The 20,604-nt window shown below is 38.6% G+C and overlaps 1 protein-coding gene across 2 annotated transcripts in view; it reads left to right on the top strand.

Moving 5' to 3' along the window:
• SLC12A7 (solute carrier family 12 member 7) overlaps positions 1-20,604 on the top strand; it is an 85,151-nt gene that overhangs the window by 46,619 nt on the left and 17,928 nt on the right. For both annotated transcript variants that reach the window (XM_065753007.1, XM_065753006.1), the window contains exons 13-20: positions 1,106-1,224; positions 2,417-2,515; positions 4,583-4,702; positions 7,476-7,580; positions 10,948-11,116; positions 14,331-14,526; positions 14,848-15,017; positions 15,189-15,320. In XM_065753007.1, the coding sequence (XP_065609079.1) occupies positions 1,106-1,224; positions 2,417-2,515; positions 4,583-4,702; positions 7,476-7,580; positions 10,948-11,116; positions 14,331-14,526; positions 14,848-15,017; positions 15,189-15,320 (1,110 nt within the window). The remainder of the gene's footprint in view (positions 1-1,105; positions 1,225-2,416; positions 2,516-4,582; positions 4,703-7,475; positions 7,581-10,947; positions 11,117-14,330; positions 14,527-14,847; positions 15,018-15,188; positions 15,321-20,604) is intronic.

The raw sequence follows: 20,604 nt of genomic DNA, 5'->3' as shown, positions 1-20,604 counted from the left end.
TGTTTATTGCTGTGCAATGTAGTTATTTTTGTCCATATATGTATATAGATAGGCTAGTAGATCAGAACTGAAAAACTTATGTAAATTGAAATGAGCAATATAAGAAACAGCTGAACTTTCTGACTCTAGACTGTGCTAACAATTAGAACTTGTGAACTGAGTTAATTTAATTTCATGATGGAGATGGATGTTACTTATCACATCAGAGATACAGTTCACATTTTTATACATTTTTGTGGGCTAATTAAAATAAAGAAAAATAGGTGTCATTGTAATTCCATCTTATGACTCCATAGACTTTTCTGTGTGATGAAGGATTTAAGACTTGGAAGGTACTTACAGTTTTGGAATCATACAACTGTTGCATGGACAGCTGGAAATGAGATTAATACAGGGACAACAGTGGGACATCTTTTAAGAACGAGCAAAGGACTTTCAAATCATAATCAGGAAAAATGTAACATTTTAGTATAAAGAAAAGTAGACTTATCAATGAATCACAGAATAGAGTCATGAAGGTTGAAAAAGACCTCTGTGATCATCTAGTCCATAAGAGGAAGCAGAGGGGAAAGGAGAACATAGGATACAAATGAAATTAACAACCTACATGTTTGGAAAGAAGGTAATTATGGTAATTAGCAATGAGTGTTTAGTGTTCTTAAATGTGGAGGGGATTGCAGAATAAACACATTATAAGTCCTCTTCAAAGATCAGTATATGCTCATAACTACAGACTTGGTGCATGTTGTGTATGTTACAAAAAATAATGCTTTCAGTAGTGTTAGCTTTTTAGACTAAGCATAGATTTTAAATTACTTAAGATTATTTCAAAAACAGCTGCTGAAGTACTTTAATGAAATGTAGTTGTTTATTTTAGTAAACATTTTTATATTAGAAATATATATTTTTACACTCTTCTTCCTTTTCTTTAACAAGTTTTTTTTTGTTTGTTTCTGTTCCTTTGTAAATGATTACTGGGTTTGGTTCCAGGTAGTTCACAATCTCAACCATGTATACAAACAAACGTATATAACATACAAACATATATATAACAGTATAATAAGCAGCTTTTTCCTAGTTTTACTTTATACTTGAATTGAACTAGGTATTTGGTCATGGAAAAGCAAATGGAGAACCAACATGGGCCCTGCTCCTCACTGCTGCTATTTGTGAAATAGGAATTCTGATAGCTTCTTTGGACAGTGTAGCACCCATTCTTTCAATGTAAGTATGAATTCGTTATTTCATGTTCCTTTAAGCTGATAGTTTTTTACTTCTGAATTGACTAGGTAATGATTTTTCTCTTTGGAATAATACCTGCTAGACCTAGTCTTCTAACAAGTTTCATTTCCCTGATCTATGAGATAGTCTGAAACAAACATTTTTTTAATTGCACAATAAACTTTCCTTGATGTATTTCTTGAATGCTAGCAAAAATGTTTAACTGTCAATAAATAAATAAATGAGTATTCCCCCTACTAAAACAGATTCATATTTTAAGGCACTGAATAGATATTTAGTTTACTGACTCTGACTTGAAAGTTTATTCCATTTGTTTTGGGTTGACCCCAGTAGACTGCTAAGTGCTGTACAGCCACTTATTTGCTCTTCTCACAGAAGATAAGGGAAAAGATTCAGAAAATTAAAATTGAAAAAGCTCATGAGTTGAAATACAGGTAGTTTAATAGGTAAAACAAAAGTTTTATGTACAAGAAAAGCAAGATAGGTCCAATACTCCCTATCTCCAGGTAGATGTTAGGCTATTTCCAGGAAAGCAGGGCTTTATCGCTTGTACCTGTTACTTGGGAATACAGACTTCCTTACTCCAGATGTCCTCCCTTTTGTCCTTCTTTCCCTCTGCTTTTATTGTTGAGTGATTTTATGTGGTATAGTATATCCCTTTGATCTGGGGCCTCCTGTTCTAGTTGTATCCACTCACAATCTTTTGTGCACCCCTAACCAGATGCCCAGCAAACATACCCCCTCCCCCCAGCTTACTCCTTCCGATTTTATTGTTTATCATTGAATTTTGGTATAAAATACCTTTTCGATCAGTTTTTGTCAGCTGTCCTGCTTTTGTCCCCTCCAAGCTCCTTATGTGCCCCCAGCCTCCTTGCTCTCAAGGTAGTATTAGAAGCTGAAAAGCCCTTGACTTAACGTAAGCACTGCTCTGCAGCAAGTAGAACATCAGTTTGTTATCAGCACGTTCTCTTTCTAAATACAAAGCACAGAACCATAGCAGCTATTAGGAAGAAATTTATCTCAGATGAAACCAGGAGGTGGTATTAGTTTAATCAGCATACTGTATTCTGTTGGCTATTGTGAACAAAGTACAGAAGTTTCTACCCTTCCTTTGGATTCTGTCTAGTTCATTTCCTGTTGGAGAAAATTTCTTTTTTTCTTTTCTCTTTAATAGGTTTTTCCTGATGTGCTATATGTTTGTAAATCTGGCTTGTGCAGTTCAAACGCTCTTACGAACTCCCAACTGGAGACCTCGTTTCAAGTATTACCACTGGTAAAGAATATTCTTTTATTCAGAATAATTAAAATTGCTTATACAGTCTTGATTTGTTAATTCTATTGCAGGCATTAATCAGAATAGTCTTTCTGACTGAATTTAGTTAGTATTGAGTGCATGAAGCAATTTCTCTAACTGTTTGTCTGTTTGGAATAGAGTTGTAATTGAACACATGACTAACACACGACTAATACAGTGATCTAGAAAAAGGCTACAGGGTAACATTTATAATCAAAGAGACTCTCTGATTATGTAAAAATGAAGAGGAAATGGAGTATCACTTTTTGTATCTGAAGAGGAATGTTAAAAAGTTTCAAGAATGTTGTTTTTTTTTTCATTTTGGTAATGCACAAAAAAAAACTTCAACAGAAAAATATCATAATTAATATATACCAGTTTGTTCTGTAACTGATGACTATTTTTAAAATGTCATACTTTCAGCATTGCATTTGGAAATAAAAGTACATAAGTACTCAAGTGAGTACTTGTAAAAGTTGGTCAAGGTCAATTATACAAAAAGTATGGTTTTTTTAATAGTTTAAAGGATGAAGAAGTTCAAAGTAAGATTGGGAAAGCTTTTAGTTTCCAACAAGTGTTGATAATACATTGTATGTTTTTTTATTAACAGTGATTCTATTGAGAAATTTTAGTGCCAAAATGCTTTAAAGACTAGAATCTTTTGAAGATGAACAGGATGGAAGAGTGTTTTTTTTTTTTTTTCTCACTTCAAATGGTGGAGTGAAAATAAGATGCCATATTTTCATCCCTGAAATATCTTCTGGGGTATACTCAGTAAATACTTACTATTTTGGCACCTAAATCTCCAAATACTTTAATGCTGGTTTTCAAATCTTATCACTTCAACGTCAAGAAGAAAATGGGCAATTGTCTTCTTAGCTGATTGGTTGTTTTGCTTTGTTTTTAAAACCCCATCCTCTCACAAATAATGGAATTGTGTGAGAAATATTAGGATGTTCAAAGCATAGAAGCTAATGCAGGTTAATAAGATGGAAGTGGACCAAGAAGAAGATGGACCATGGTAAGGAAGGATAAGCAAAGAGTTCTAAAATGTGGGACAGGGAGAGAACTATTGCAAAATTTTCCTGAACCAACTGACTTACTGTGTAACTACGTAATAATTTTTTTACAGATTAAGTAAGTGTCGAAAAGCTTGGTCAGAAGTGAGATGGGACTATTTTTTTTTAAGTAAAACATGTATCTTAAGTTGGCTGTAATTATGAAAGAGCAGTCATTGATCTATTAGACAAAATATATTTAGACTGATGTACTCAGAAAAGCTAGATAGCATTTCTTTGATATAATACTGGATGCATTTGGACTCAGTACTTGCATGATAATAAAAAAACAAACTAAAAGAAAGAAACTGAAGTTGGGTCTGCCTTCCTTGTAAGTACAGCAAATTCTGATGTTGAAAGCAGATGTAAAGAAATTCAAGTTAGTATCTAACTAAATGTAGTCAGGAAACTGTCTGGTTCTGAGTTGAGCTAAGTCTGAGTGAATTATAGTGGGAGCAAAGCAGGCATATAAACTTCAGTCTGGACATGTTTCTGTGACTTTTCTAGCTCAGTCATTCTTGAAAGCTTTTGAAAGGAAAGCCACTACATTTATGCTCTTAAGCAAGGGACACACTACAATGCAGGTGGAAAAATAAATTGAGTCAGTTTAAATTAATCAATTGTTTTTGCTGTAAATAACATAATGTTCTTCAGTATTGTTTGAAAAATTTTAAGTTTAAATTCCTATCCATAGCAAGTGATGACAAAGTATTTTGAAACTGATCCTACTTGGAGGTAATGGTAAGAGTTTCAGAACTGACAAGTGTGTTAAATCTATTATATCTAGTTCAATTGCATTTATTTCACACAAAAAGCTTCAGAATGTATTTTTTTTAATAAACTAAAGTTGTGACAAATGTATTTTTACTTATATACTATGAAACCTCGTTGGAAGGTAAAGGAGAGGTCTTTTTGTGAGTTAAGTAAAAAATTGACTGTAGAATATATGCATGCCTATTTAAAAAATGGAAAAAATGGTTTCTTTTAGGACTCTTTCATTCCTGGGAATGAGTTTATGTCTTGCCTTGATGTTCATTTGCTCTTGGTACTATGCTTTGATTGCCATGCTAATCGCAGGATGTATATACAAATACATAGAATATAGAGGGTAAGACCAAATATCTTATTTATTCTATATTTAATACATTTAACATTCAGCAAAAAGATTTCTGTTATATAAAATATGTGTAACTGAAGCAGTAGAACTAAGAATATTCTTTGAAATGCGGTAAGATTCCAACAATAACAAGGGTTACAAGTTAGAAAGTTCTTACTTCTGTACAAGCTCAGTTCCAAAATCCTCAGCAGATATAACTAATCAAAATAAGAACCCATATGGCAGGGAAGTTTTTATTTGAACAAATATTGTGGTGTTAAAGTATTTGAGGTACATCACAGTTCTGGGCTCTCCAGTTCAAAAGAAGACAGGGATCTCCTAGAAGAAATCCATTGGAGGGACACAAAGATGATTAAGGGCCTGGAATGTCTCCCTTGTCTCCCTTATGATGAAAGGCTGAGTAACCTGGGTCTGTAAGGATAAGTAGCAATGGCCTAAAACTTGAACATAGGAAGTTCCATGTAAACATACAGAAAAATGGAGCACTGGAACAGGTTGCCCAGAGGAGCTGTGAAGTCTCCTTCTATGGAGATGTTTAAGACCTGTCTGGATGTCTACGTGTGTCACCTACTTTAAAGCAGTACCTGCTTTAGCAGGAGGGGTGGACTCAGTGATCTTTTGACATCCCTTCTAGCCTCTTCTATGATTCTGTGATCATTTTTTGTGCCAAGCAGTAACTAATAAAAAAATGTAATAAATCTGTGCAAAAGTGGTAAAACTCTGCTCTTTTGTGTGAAGATAAGTACTTTTTAGAATGGATCACACTTAAGAAGCCAGAACACCCACTGAAAATGATATTTTCTGAGGTCTAGATAGTCTTTAACTTGCAGTGTATTTCTAGAGCCATACCTGTAAGAAATGCAGGAAGGTGAGATAGTTAATGAGCATATTCAATTCATTAAATACATAAAATCAAGAGAAGATTATGATCAGTAGTGTGTATATTTTCTTTTTCTAAGGAAAGGGCATGTAGTGACAAAAGATTCTAGCTAAGAAAAAGACTAGAAAAATCAGTCTAGTTATTTTGTTGAGTAACTAAGCACAAGTATTTGTAGATCAGCTGTTATAAACGACTCCATGCTATAGACTCTCCATCTTTTCATATCACCATCTGCAGAATAAATGTTTTCCTGGATAGAATTTACCTGGATTATACGTAGGTCACTCTGAAAGTAATGCCTATTTCTTTCTATGGAAACTACAACAGATATAAGGAACACAATAACACTATTTGATAAAGTAGATTCTCAGCTTCGAAACAGCATAGATCAATGTTGTCACTACCGTTACCTATTCATTTTCACAAGCTATGAACAAGAGCCTGCATGCCATGCTTGTAAAAAAAAAATCAACAAAACAAAACAAAAAAAACCAACCAAAAAACTGCGTGGCTATCTGAAGCATGACTTGTCTTTCACATCTTTGTTGCTACTGCTGAAATGCACACCTCACTGTGCTAACATCCACTATTTGATCTCCGTAAATGTTCAGCAAGCAATAATGAATTTAAGTAGGTGTAATTTTTTTCTGCATTGAGGAATTCAATCCTATACTTTGGCTTCATACACAGTCTTCCACTCTGCTGCCATCTGTTGCATGGTAACAAAATGTAATAGAATACTCATGGGAAGGTTCAAACTCTGCTGCCATACCACCAACATCCATCAGCCTCTGACACTGTGGACCAACATAATAAAATAGGAGGTGTTACTTTTGAAGCAGCCCTTGTAATAGTAGATTCATGACAGGGAGTTTCTCGTCTATTTTACCCAGTCAATCAGATCAAATGATCAATTCTGCTTGTGTGTGTGTATATTGGTATATTCATATCTAAAATTATACATACATCCACATTCATATACAAACTAAAAATGTTGAAATATAGCCATTGCATCTACCCTGTAGAAAAGGATTCTACTTTGCTCAAACTTAGTCTCTGCCTTTATAAATGCAGAGTGACTTTGTGGGAGGAGTGAGAGAGAATCCACCTTGAACCACCCTAAAAACTATCTAGACAAAAATCTCAGTTTTATTTTTTGAGTAACTGAGTAAAAGAAATTTTGTCTATCTGTCAGTGTACATTATAGTTGCCAGCATGTTCTCTAAGCTAAATTTTGACTTATTTTACCTAAATTTTGAAAGAGGTCTAGAAATAAAGCTCAGTGAAAATTCATGAAAGGAAATAAGGAGGAATGGGTGGGATAAGAAATGGGGTGGGGCAGAGAGGAAAGGTGGGAGAAAGGATATTGATCTACCCAAAGTAACATTTCCACAGGAGTATAATTGCAGTATTAACCTAGCATTTCCCTCCTATTTTGTTAGTTACCTGGCTTAGTTTTGTACTGGGATAAGGGAAGTAAAAAGTGATGAAGAATTAGGTTTCTCTGGAAGAAGCTGAGAAAGAAAAGAATTCAAGCAGTAGGGATGTGGGGAGAAGGTATAAAACTAATATGTAGGAATATCTTGCTTGTTCTAAGGCTTGAAAGCAATTTAGGAGGCTCCCATTATTACCAACAAAAAGCCTTTTAAGTATAACGTAAACCATAATAAATGTTTAAAAATTTTATAAACAGATTTTTGAAAGGACCTGAGACGTAAATCTACAAGGAGATTTTTTTTCAAGCATTCATGTTTATTAAAAAAAAAAAGGGTGGAGGGGATGCAACTTTTTTTTTTATGCTTCTTGTCTTTCACATGGGAAAATACTCTTAATTTGTGTGAATAATCTGCACCATAATAATCAAATCTCTTCTGGATTCCAAAGAGCGGAAAAAGAGTGGGGTGATGGAATACGAGGACTCTCTTTGAATGCAGCTCGCTATGCTTTGCTTCGTGTTGAAGATGGTCCTCCTCATACCAAAAACTGGAGGTAAAAGTACTATGCCTTTTGAGTTTACATAATCACACATAAGGCTAAAGCTATTGGGAATATTACTGGTAAAGCTAATGAATGAAATGAAAGTCAACATTATTTTAATGCTTTAACTTGAGCATGGGAAAGATGTCATTGCAGTTCTATTATTTCACGGTAATGGAATAAAGGGAAATGGCCATAAACTTGAGCATAGGAAGTTGTGCATCTATATGTGAAGGAGTTTCTTCACAGTGATGGAGCACTGGAGCAGGCTGCCCAGGGAGGTTGTGGATTCTCCTTCTTTGGAGATATTCAAGACCTGACTGGATGCCTACCTGTGCAGCCTGCTGCAGGGAGTCTGCTTTGCAGGGGGGATTGAACTCAATGATCTCAAGAGGTCCCTTCCAACCCCTACAATTCTGTGATTATTTATGAGTAGCATGATTACATGGATAAATTTGAACTGACATACATGCAATGTGGACATGGTTTTCAAAAATGCAAAAGAATATTTATGTTTTATTAGAGATTCTTTAGATTCAAAGCAACAGTTACCTTTGATCCTACTGTTTCTATGCATAAGGTTCTTTTGCTTTCATATATACTTTCCTGTGAAATCGTTGTGGGTTCAACTTAAACAGTGTTTATAGCAAAGTACTGTGTTGGTTGTTGTTGAGTGATGGGTGTGTGTCTGAAACCAGGCCAGGTCATTTGGCAGGGAAGAGCAAATTCCTTTATGGTGTGAAAGCAGGGGGTGGGGCGAAGACTGGACACCTCTGACATCAAATGGAAGTCTATAATGCTCTGGGAAACAGGCCAGGGGCTGGCCTCTGTCTATGATTAGCTGGGTATCATTTGGAGGGTGGTGAGACTTTGCTTTGTTAGTGGGGTGACAGGTGGTGAGTATTGTTAGCTAGGTGTTGTTTGGTGGGTGGTGAATAGTGGCATTGTGGTTATATGTGTATTGTTATCACATTTTTGTTTGTTTTCCTGTTCTGTCTTAGTTTATCTCAACCAACAAGTTCTGTCACTTCTCCCATTTGGAGGGGAATGAGTGAATGGCTGTGTGGTGCTTAGCTGCCTGCCAGGTTAAACCTCAGCAGAAATGCATTGTAAAAATTTACAGAGGAGTCATTATTTCTAGAACTGTTACTGTAAAGTGGTCAATCAAAAAAACTCTCAAGACTCAATTTGGAGTGTTTCAACATTCTTTACTATGAGTGGTGGATGTGTGGGGGATCTCCCCTCCTGTCTCTTCTTATGACCCATACCTTGTACAAAAATGACCTTCATAGGTCTTCCCAGAGGTTCATACCAAGAGTCATGGAAGCTTCCTTATCTATTAGAGTACAAAATCTTGTAGAACCTTCCTTAGCTGCTCAATACAAAGACACGGGCCCTTCCCATTATCTAAACAGGCTATAAGATTGTCCATTAAGAGACTTAAGCAGAACTTGTATCACAACTTTTTTTTTAATATCTATTACAATGTAAGTCAAATTTCATTAATAGAAATGCTTCTGAGAGTGCTTAGATCTCATTAAAACATTTTATGTTTAGAGCTGTTGTGTAGGTAATGGGTCTATATGCCCATTACTATTTTTGCAGCTAATTCCTTTTGCATGGTAAACTATTAATTTTCTCTAAGCCAACACACAAAAAGAAAGACTTAAGGTTTAAAAACAAATGCATGTTCACACATTGTCACTTCTAATATATGCAGCAAAAATTAACTCTTTAATCAGTGAAACACACAAAAAAGAAACTACCGCCACTTGTGATGGTATCCCTGTAGAAGCAATGTTCTGCTGCCCTTCAAAGTAATACTATATTTTACCTTTAGTTGTTGAACTGTTAAACCTGAACAGTTTCTATAGGATGTATGAGCCACTGCCTATCCTTAGTCTTTTTATTGTGTGAAAACTGACAAGCACTGACAACCATTAGCGTAAACAGACTATGCATCTGTTGTCTGATATCACTTCACTTCCTGATGACATCCTCGTTTTGTCAAGATAATTGCTAGAACAAGACTTCGTTATATAAAACATTAATATTAAATTAGAATAACAATATTAATATTAATAACATTAATATTTAATAATATATAACAATTAACATACAATAATATATAATTGTAATCATACTATATTATGATTATTATATAATTATATATTGTTTTATATTATTGTATAATTATAAATGATTATAATTAATATATAATAATATGTAATAATGATTAATGCTTAATTAATTATTAATAATATTAATGTTCAATTAGCCAGAATATTAAACTCTGCTGGTTTTGAGGAGGGAAATACATTCTATTTCTCTTGCAGCTCTTTCAAACTTCTGGTAATTAGAGAAAAATCATAGGATTCAGGTATTGGACAGTATTCAAATTGAATACTCAATAAAGGAAATGGAATGCAGACACATTTAGCATGGGCGTTAAACTAAACTTGTGGTGCTGTCAGTGCAGTCAAAGGTATTACCATCTGTCATAGGACCTAGTCAGGTATAGGGATGAGTCAGCATGAACATCATGAAAATCTAGGACAAGTTCAAAATCATGTCTGTGAGACATCCTGGCCCAGTGAAGTGGAACAGCATGGGAATGGTGTGAAAGGATCTGCTGTTCCCAGTGAGTAGTAAAAAATCAATATGCTTTGGCACTTGCATTGTGTTGGAATATGTCAACAGGATTATAGCTGGCATGCTGAGGGTAAGTAAAGATTCCTCTTTGCTCAGCACTCTTTTGAGTACATGTGGAATATTGCATCCCAGTATCAGACTAGACATCAGTTAGCTGTAACATGTTCAGCAGAGGACTACCAGGATGGTTAGGGCTGCTCCCTGAAAGGGAAAGGCTGAAGTAAGTAGTCTTAATCAGCTTGGAGGAAGCTTAAGTAGAACCTAAAAGCTAGTATAAGTAAGCTAGTAAATATCCAATCCCTAAGCAGATGTTACTGAGAAGACAGAGCAAGATACTACAGCAGTGTACGGTGGTAGAATGAGAGAAAACAACATAATGGAAAGAAATGGTAAAATCTCTGCCCTGAAAGTTTTCAAGATCCATCTGGGCCTGAGTCTGGTGTGTAATTCAGTATTTAACTGCCTCGAGTAGCAGGTTGCACTAGAAAACCTCTGAAGGGTGATAATTTTGCTTCAATAATTTTCTTGGAGAAATCATTCTCTTAATGTAGATTTTTGGAATGGTAACTCATATACCTGAAGTGTTGTAGCTACTGCTCATAGTGAGTTTTTTACTTGACGTTGACTACTTTTGCATTTAGCATTTAATCTGCATTTTATTACTTGATAATTCTATTTTTTCAGTTCTTCACTACTTCTGTGTATGTATGTGTTGTGTTTTTGGCAGACCTCAACTTTTGGTCTTGTTAAATTTGGATTGCGAACAGTTGGTGAAGCATCCAAGATTGCTTTCTTTCACTTCTCAGCTGAAAGCTGGTAAAGGACTGACTATTGTGGGATCTGTGCTTCAAGGAACCTACTTGGATAAATGCATAGAAACTCAGAAAGCTGAAGAGGTATGTAGAAGACAGCTTACAAACTTTCTGTAAATTCAATTAGTATTTAAATATTGAATCTGATATCTTGAATTAAGGTACTGTTTAAAAAAAAGCCTTTTTAAAAACATATGGATGTTTGATCTATTTGAATATTTAAATTAAAAGCAGGTTGCTGTACTATAACTAAATCTCCCATTGAGACAATACTGATGCTTCTTAATTTTTTTCAGTGTTGAGGGCCAGATGGGCTCACAATTGAGCTATGTTTTCGTAAGATCTGAGAGTTATAAATTTCTAAAAAATTCCTTTATAAGAAAACTGATTTATTCATGTAAGATATCATAGAGTCATAGAATCACCAAAGTTGGAAAAGACCTGCAAGATCATCCAGTCCAACCTTCCACCTGTCAACAATAGTTATCTCTAAACCATGTCCCTCAACACAGTGTCTAAATGTTCCTTGAACGGTGACTCCACCACCTCCCTGGGCAGCCTATTCCAGTATGTGACCACTCTTTTGCAAAAGCAGTATTTTCTAACATCCAGCTTGAATATGCCCTGGTGCAACTTGATGCTATTCCCTCTAGTCCTGTCACTAGTTACACAAGAGAAGAGGCTGACCCCGGCTCACTACAACCTCCCTTCAGGTAGATAAGAGCCTCCTCTTCTCCACTCTGAAAAATCTGAGCTCCCTCAGCTGCTCCTCATAAGGCCTGTGCTCCAGACCCCTCATCAACTTTTTGCCCTTCTTTGGACATGCTCCAGGGCCTTGATGTCTTGTTTGCAATGAGGGGCCCAAAACTGAACACAGTACTTGAGGTGTGGTCTCACCAGATCTAAGTAAGTAGGGACAATGACTTCCCTGCTCCTGCTCGCAACACAGTTTCTGATACAAGCTAGGATGGCATTGAGCTTCTTGGCCACCTGGACAAACTGCTGGCTCATGTTCAGCCTAGTGTCAACCAGTAAACCCCCAGGTCCATTTGTTCTACACAGTCTTCAAGCTACTCTGCCTCAAGCCTGTAGCATTGCCTGGGGTTGTTGTGGCCAAAGTGCAGGACCCAGCACTCAGTCTTTGCTGAACCTCATCCCGCTGTCTTCATCCCAGCAAACCAGCCTGTCCAAATCCCTCTGTAGGGTCTTGCTACCCTACCCTATGCTATATTTGCGTAATTTGAACTGTGTGGGAAAGACTTGAAAATATCTGAACTCCAAAATCTTATATCTGTCACTAGAATTAAAACTGAAAATTAACAGACAAATTCTGAATATCTGTTCATTCAGCTTTGATTTTCAGAGCAGAGCAAGTATACATTTCTGTTCCGTCTTAATCAATTTGTTTACTTCTTTTTATACCCCAATAGTTCCAGTGTTGATGCTTTGTTAATGGTTTGGATATACAGTTGCTTATCTATGCACAGTTGAAATGTCTACTATTTTGATTGAAGAATTCTTCAACTCTTTGTAGATTCCTGTGAATTATTCATATTTGATATCTCTAAAGTAGGTCTGAGAGATGGAACTGGAAATTAATTTAAGGGAAACCTATTCCCCGTGATCTCTTAAGAAGTCAGACCTTCTGGTGAAAAGTCAACTAAGCTGTTGTTTTTAAGTTAGAAATGAAGACATTTAGAAAGACTGTGTGTGAAGGGCTTATTAATTTTTGGAAAATTTCAGCTAGAGAATAGTGTTTCTAGAAGACTTGTGGAAATTTTTTTTTTTTCTTTTTCAAGAGAAGTGAGAAAAAACAAACATTTCAACTGATACACCCTTATCAAATTCTCTGAAGACTGCTTTTGTATATACAGAACAGAATTTCTCATTCTAAGCTAGCACCAGGCATTCTAATCAAATGTTTCCCTACTAGTGTTTTATAGGGTTTCTCTTGCAATTGTACTTTTTGAGTGGGAGTCTTTGTGTGGTCGGGCATAGGGCCCAAGAGCAGATAATTCTTAGTTTTTAAACAATAATTCTTTAGTCTGGCCTTCTGGCATCTTGTTGTCATGAGGAAAGAGAGATGGAGTTATGCTTAAAGAACAGCAGACAGAGAACCTGGTGAGAACTTTTATAGAGTGAGGCAGTTAGCAGTTTGTAGCTATGAACTAAGGAATACGAAGGGTCAGGAATTGGGAGGATTAAGCTCTCCTTTGTTGAGAGGAAAACAGGAACAGGATGCTAAGTTAGGGATGACCTGTTCAAGGAGATGTTTGCATGAACTGCATGGTAACTGGCCAAATGCTGAGCAGAATTAATAGTTCTCTAGTCCTCAGCATTCTTAGTTTCTGCAAAACCTTGAAGCCAATGGGAAAATGTATTGATTCTATCTGTTGTACAAGCTGCTTCAGCTCAAAGAATATAGGAATTAGAATTAGCTATTAGTTATTTTCTGAGTCCAAAAACGTCTATTCCTTTGAACTTCTGAATGATTTTCCTAAAAAAGCAAATAACAACAAACCTTATTATTTTGATGCTTTCCAAAATTCCAGGTTATGGTTCTTAATTTTTTTTTTTATTCTAAAGCTATGCTGAATCCCACGCAAGTCATTAATGATGGGATTTTCAAATTAATGCTATTGGAGGACATGGGTAATGCCAAAACTGATTCCTGCTCAACCTTGATACTGTTTTGAATGTTGTTTATAAATTATTTGCTTATGTGTCTGTATGTCAGTGTTTAAATGATGGAGAGCCACACTGAAATCAAGGGGTCTGGGATTTAAATCTAGTCATTTTTTGTCATTATTCAGCCAGTGATTCTGAGAGTCTGCACATCTCTTTACCACGTTGGGAGTGGATAAATACAGAATCAGATAAGTAGATAAATACAATATCAGAGTTCTTAAGGTATTCTGAAGTCCTTGACATTCCATTCCCAAACCCTTCCAATTCCAAATGAGAGGATCTGCAAATCCATAAATGTTATTCACCAGAAGCAGTCTTTATTAGCTTTATTTATCTTTGCTTTATTTATCTTTGTCCATATGATTTTACTCATGTCTTCTTTGGAAATAAGGACCGAATAACTAAACAAATGAAAAACCACTGTCTTATTTAGTGTTATTTGAGGTGTTAATTGTAGGATTATGTTCACTGTTAGGGTGAGTGAGTGGCATGTTACTATTTGTATGTTTGTATCTAATATTTTGCTTATATTTACTCTGTTACTCTTTATGGTATTTATTAACTGTGCTGACAACTGTATTTTCTCATGTGTAATCTTCCTTTCCCGCAGAATGTGAAGGCTTTAATGGGAGTCGAAAAGACTAAAGGATTTTGCCAGATTGTGGTATCTCCTAGTTTCAGAGATGGAATATCACATTTAATTCAGTCAGCTGGCCTAGGAGGAATGAAACACAATACAGTGTTGATGGCATGGCCGCAGTCATGGAAACAGACAGAAAATCATTTCTCTTGGAAAAATTTTGTTGGTATTTGTTTATTTTCTCCTACATGATCATAATACAACTATGTGACTAATGTGTGGGGAAAAAATGTGAAGGTGAATATCCAGTTGACATTCAGTACTTCCTGAATTGTGACTTAATGTGGAGTGAGTTTTCTCAGTTCTCAGTCTCTTTAACCATTGATTTCTCTTTTCCTCTTAAGCAAATTAGTCACTAAACCCAGGATGTCCTCTTTCAACAGAGACAGAATCTGGGTGGATTTAAGCTTTTGATTTTAAAACAAAAACAAATATTGTGAATGAAAACTCTTAAGTTCTTGATCAAATGTCTTGCTTTCCCCTGCAGACACTGTACGAGAAACAACAGCGGCTCAGCAAGCTTTACTGGTGGCTAAGAACATTGACTTGTTTCCAACAAATCAAGAACGTTTTACTGAAGGAAACATAGATGTCTGGTGGATTGTTCATGATGGTGGAATGTTGATGTTGCTTCCTTTTCTTCTTCGTCAGCACAAGGCGAGTACAATAAAAAGCATCTTGGATTTCATTCTTGCATTCAGTATTCATAAAGCTTACTAATGAAATATGCTTTGAAAGGATTATGCTTGGAGACCGTAATCTGAATATGAATAGTAAAAAATATGAACTGTTAATATGAGCAGTTAAAAATAAATTATTTTTGTCTAGGTTTGGAGAAAATGTAAAATGCGTATCTTCACGGTTGCTCAAATGGATGATAACAGCATTCAAATGAAGAAAGATCTTCAGATGTTCTTGTACCATCTTCGCCTGAATGCTGAAGTGGAAGTTGTTGAAATGGTATGTTACATTGTTGTTTTTTTAAGATGATATTGGGACTAAACTTGGGAAGCTAACCTGTTAGCCCAAATACAATGCTGCAAAGATTTCAGTCCCACAAAGAATAAGAATTATTTCTTAATATAATGCTAACATACTGTACCATAATGCCAGACATATGGTAGTGAGTTTAATGTTGTGTCAAGTAGAGGTGAGTGATTTTGATATGCATTAATGCTTACTTTATGAAGAGTAGTCCATATATACAGTTAATTCAGGAAGGTAAAAGCCTGAATTTATAGTGATGGGCACTGAAAAAAAAGGCTGAATGTGCTTAGTTCCTAATAATAATCACTGACTACTGATTGCTGACATGACTAACATATCTTTCTCCAGCTGATATACAAGTGTATCCCTGGAATAAAGAATCTTCTGGCTCCTGTGGCACTGCCAGTCTCTTGGCAATGAGCAGAAAGACAACATAGCTATGGATTCACAGTTCAAATTGTGACAAATTGAATTTCATAGTTTTTTTTTCCTTCTGGTTGTTACCTGATAAAAAGAAACACAGCACTGGTTGTAACCTGATAAAAAGAAAGGGATAAAGCTGCAACTTGCATGCTTATTTGGCAGCTAAGGAAAAGCATCATTTCATTTCCAGAGATAAGACTAAACAGCTAATTTAAACCTCATCAGAAGTAGGATGAAGGGGTTGTGGGAGTGGTTTGCTCCTCCCGGGATCTGTCATTCTTAGGAGCTTTTTGAGCCAGCTTACCTCTCAAAAATGTTTATCATGCCATAAAACATGATTTTAACATTGTTATAAGAATCACTTAAGTTAACATAAATAACTGTGGTGCAGATTAAAGAAGTTTGATTGAGTGCCATTAAAAGGCTCTGCTTTAGTTGCATTTTAAGCAGATAATCATAGGAAGCACAATGTATTCATTTATTATGTTGTCTATATTTAAGCATGAGAATCTTCCAAATGATAGAATCTTCCAAATGATAGATTGGGTGCTGAGGGATTTGATTTAGTGGTTTAGTGGGTAGGGATGGTGTTAGGAGGATGGTTGGACTAGATGATCTTGTAGGTCCTTTCCAACCTAATGTACCTATGAACCTATGATAGAAACTCTTCAGATTTCAGTGACATCAGTGATAACTCTAGGTTATATTTTAGCTTTGTGCTTACCTGAGAATCATAGAGTCATAGAATGGTTTGGGTTGGAAGGGACTTTTAAGATCATCTAGTTCCAACCTCCTGTGCTGTAGGCTGGGACATCCACTAGACCAGGTTGCTCAAAGCCCCATACAGTCTAGCCTTGAACACAGACCTCCAGGGTAGGGGCATCCACAGCATCTCTGGGCAACCTATTCTAGTGCCTCACCACCATCATAGTAAATATTTTTTTCCTAGAATTTTTAAATATCTAGTCTAAATTACTCTTGTCCTGTTACTACATGCTCTTATGAAAAGTCTTTCCCAGCTTTCCTCTATGCCCCTTGTCACGGTGTTGTCCGTGACAGTGACCCAAAGGAAACCGAGAAGGGAGAGGGGAGAGAAAAAGAAACTGCGTCAGTGGCCGCGCGGCCGCCCGAGCAGAGCCGCGCTCCGGGAGGGGGAGGGGGAAACGGCGGGAAGAGATGGGTCTACAAGAAAACAACGGCACGATCTGAGAAGGAACGGTAACTTTACTAAATCTAATAAAATTGAACAATTGAAAGAGAGAGAAAAATTTTCAAACCAAAAGCTATGAGCTTACGCTAAGGAGGACCCGCAGGGGAAGCACACGTGCTGAACCTCCACGGCAGCCCAGAGCAACGCGCCCAGACCGAGCGCCGCCTGGCATCCGGTGCGGAGCTCCGCCCCTCCCCTCTGCTGCTCCCCCAGCATTAACTCCTTAACTGCTGCATGATGCTCTGATGTGGAATACCGGCATCAAAACCACAAAACCACAACATTCCACCCCTTATTCCACATCATCACATCATGCTTAACACACATCTATACATAACCAAACAGTAATAACATGAGTTACATAGAAACATATATATATATATATATATATATATACATACATACACACGTAATTACAGACTGCATTCCCCCAGCATCAAATTCCCTTGTGGGACACACTGGACGTCCCCATTTTTATCCATTACCCACCAGGTGCACCCAGGTCCCTGCGCAAAAACAGTTCCACGGAGGGGTTTGCCCTTTCCAGAGGCTGGAAGGACCCACACCGCTTTTCCCAACATGCTCCTCACATGTACCACAGGGACCTTATCTCCCTCTATGGTCTGTAGGGAGCCGGACTGTGTAGGACCCTCTCGGTTGACTGATCCCCTAGTGTTGACCAGCCAGGTGGCTTCTGCCAGATGCTTCTCCCAGTGCTTGAATGTCCCACCACCCATTGCTCTCAACGTGGTTTTTAACAACCCGTTGTAGCGCTCGATCTTACCAGCAGCTGGTGCATGGTAGGGGATATGGTAGATCCATTCAATGCCGTGTTCTTTGGCCCAGATATCCACAAGAGAATTTTTGAAATGAGTCCCATTATCGGACTCAATTCTCTCTGGAGTGCCATGTCTCCATAGGACTTGTCTCTCGAGCCCTAAGGTGGTGTTTCGGGCGGTAGCATGGGGTACTGCGTATGTCTCAAGCCACCCAGTGGTCGCCTCCACCATGGTGAGCACGTAACGCTTACCATCGCGAGTTCGTGGCAAGGTGATATAATCAACCTGCCACGCCTCCCCATATTTATACTTTTCCCATCGCCCTTCCTGCCAGAGGGGTTTCATCCTCTTGGCCTGTTTAATTATGGCACATGTGTCACAGTCATGGATAGCCTGTGCAACGGCATCCATAGTTAAGTCCACCCCTCGGTCTCTAGCCCACTTATAGGTCGCATCCCTTCCTTGATGGCCTGAGGTCTCATGGGCCCACCGAGCTAAAAATAGCTCTCCTTTGTTCTGCCTGTCCAAATCGATCTGAGACACCTCAATTCTGGCAGCTCGATCTACCTGATGGTTATTTTTCTGCTCTTCAGTAGCTCGATTCTTGGGCACATGAGCATCTATATGGCGCACCTTTACACCCAACCTTTTTGTTCGGGCAGCAATGTCTTTCCACAGTTCAGCAGCCCAAATAGGTTTACCCTTCCGTTGCCAGTTGTCCTGTTCCCACTGCTGCAACCACCCCCATAAAGCATTTGCCACCATCCAAGAGTCAGTATAAAGATATAGCATGGGCCACCTCTCCCGTTCAGCCACATCTAAGGCCAGCTGGACGGCCTTTACCTCCGCAAATTGGCTTGACTCTCCTTCTCCTTCGGTGGCCTCTGCAACTCGTCGTGTGGGGCTCCACACAGCAGCCTTCCATCTGCGATGCTTCCCAACAATACGACACGATCCATCAGTGAAGAGGGCATACGTCTTTTCATTCTCTAGTAGTTCGTTATATGGTGGGGCCTCTTTAGCACGTGGTATCTCCTCTGATGGGGATGTTCCAAATTTCTTGCCTTCAGGCCAGTCCATGATCACCTCCAGGATTCCTGGACGGTTGAGGTTCCCCATCCGAGCTCGCTGTGTAATCAGTGCAATCCACTTACTCCAGGTGGCATCGGTAGCATGATGGGTGGGGGGAACCTTTCCTTTGAACATCCAATTCAGCACTGGCAGTTGAGGTGCCAGGAGGAGCTGTGTCTCAGTACCAATTACTTCAGAGGCAGCCCGAACCCCCTCGTATGCGGCCAAAATCTCCTTCTCAGTTGGAGTGTAGCACTCCTCTGAACCCCTGTACGCTCTGCTCCAAAATCCAAGGGGTCGGCCTCGGGTCTCCCCAGAGGCTCTTTGCCACAGACTCCAAGTGGGACCTTTCTCTCCAGCAGCAGTGTAGAGGATGTTTTTCACATCCTGTCCCAACCGAACTGGCCCCAGGGCCACAGCACAGGCTATCTCCTCCTTGATTTGCTCAAAGGCCTGCTGCTGTTCAGGACCCCATGCAAAATTATTCTTTTTCCGAGTCACTTGATAGAGGGGGCTTACTATGAGGCTGTAGTTTGGGATGTGCATCCTCCAAAAACCTACTACACCCAGAAAAGACTGTGTCTCTTTCTTGCTAGTGGGTGGTGACATACTGGTGATTTTGTCAATCACATCTCCTGGAATGTGACGATGTCCATCTTGCCATTTTACTCCAAGGAATTGAATTTCTTGGGCAGGTCCCTTCACTTTGTTCCGTTTAATAGCAAAACCAGCACCCAGAAGAATTTGGATTATTTGCTCTCCTTTTTTAAAAACTTCCTCTGCTGTATCACCCCACACAACAATGTCATCAATATACTGGAGGTGCTCAGGTGCCCCACCCTGTTCCAGTGTGGTTTGAATCAGCCCATGGCAGATGGTTGGGCTGTGTTTCCACCCCTGGGGCAAACGGTTCCAGGTGTACTGAACGCCCCTCCAGGTGAAAGCAAACTGTGGTCTGCACTCTGTGGCCAAAGGAATAGAAAAGAATGCATTGGCAATGTCTATAGTGGCATACCACTTGGCTGCTTTTGACTCCAGCTCATACTGCAGCTCCAACATATCTGGCACAGCAGCACTCAGTGGGGGTGTGACTTCATTCAGGCCACGGTAATCTACCGTCAGCCTCCATTCTCCACTGGCTTTACGCACCGGCCATATGGGGCTGTTAAACGGTGAGTGGGTTTTGCTGATCACTCCCTGGCTTTCTAGCTGGCGGATCAAGTTATGAATGGGGAGCAAGGAATCCCTGTTGGTGTGGTACTGCCGTCTGTGGACTGTTTTTGTAGCGATAGGTACCTGCTGCTCTTTCACTTTCAGTACCCCCACAACAGACGGATCTTCTGACAGGCCAGGTAAAACAGACAGCTGCTGAATGTTGTCTGCATCTACAGCAGCTATTCCAAAAGCCCATCGGTACCCCTTGGGATCCTTGAAATGTCCCCTTCTGAGATAGTCAATACCGAGTATGCATGGAGCCCCCTGTCCAGTCACTATGGGATGCTTCTGCCAGGTTTTACCGGTGAGGCTTATTTCTGCCTCCAGCACAGACAGTTCCTGAGAACCCCCAGTCACTCCAGAAATATGAATCAATTCTGTCCCTTTATAACTCGAGGGCATCAGAGTGCACTGTGCACCAGTGTCCACCAGTGCCTTATATCTTTGTGGCTCTAATGTGCCAGGCCATCTAATCCACACAGTCCAATACACTCTGTTATCCCTTTCCCTCCCCTGGCTGAGGGCAGGGCCCCTCTATTGGTTACCTGCAGTGACGGGA

This window comes from Cyrtonyx montezumae, unplaced genomic scaffold (genome assembly GCF_038088225.1).
Source record: "Cyrtonyx montezumae isolate F1298 unplaced genomic scaffold, pur_monq_1.0 scaffold_8, whole genome shotgun sequence".
NCBI lineage: Eukaryota > Metazoa > Chordata > Aves > Galliformes > Odontophoridae > Cyrtonyx > Cyrtonyx montezumae.
The sequence above is the reverse complement of the archived record's forward strand: the minus strand, read 5'-3'. Positions and strand labels throughout refer to the sequence as shown.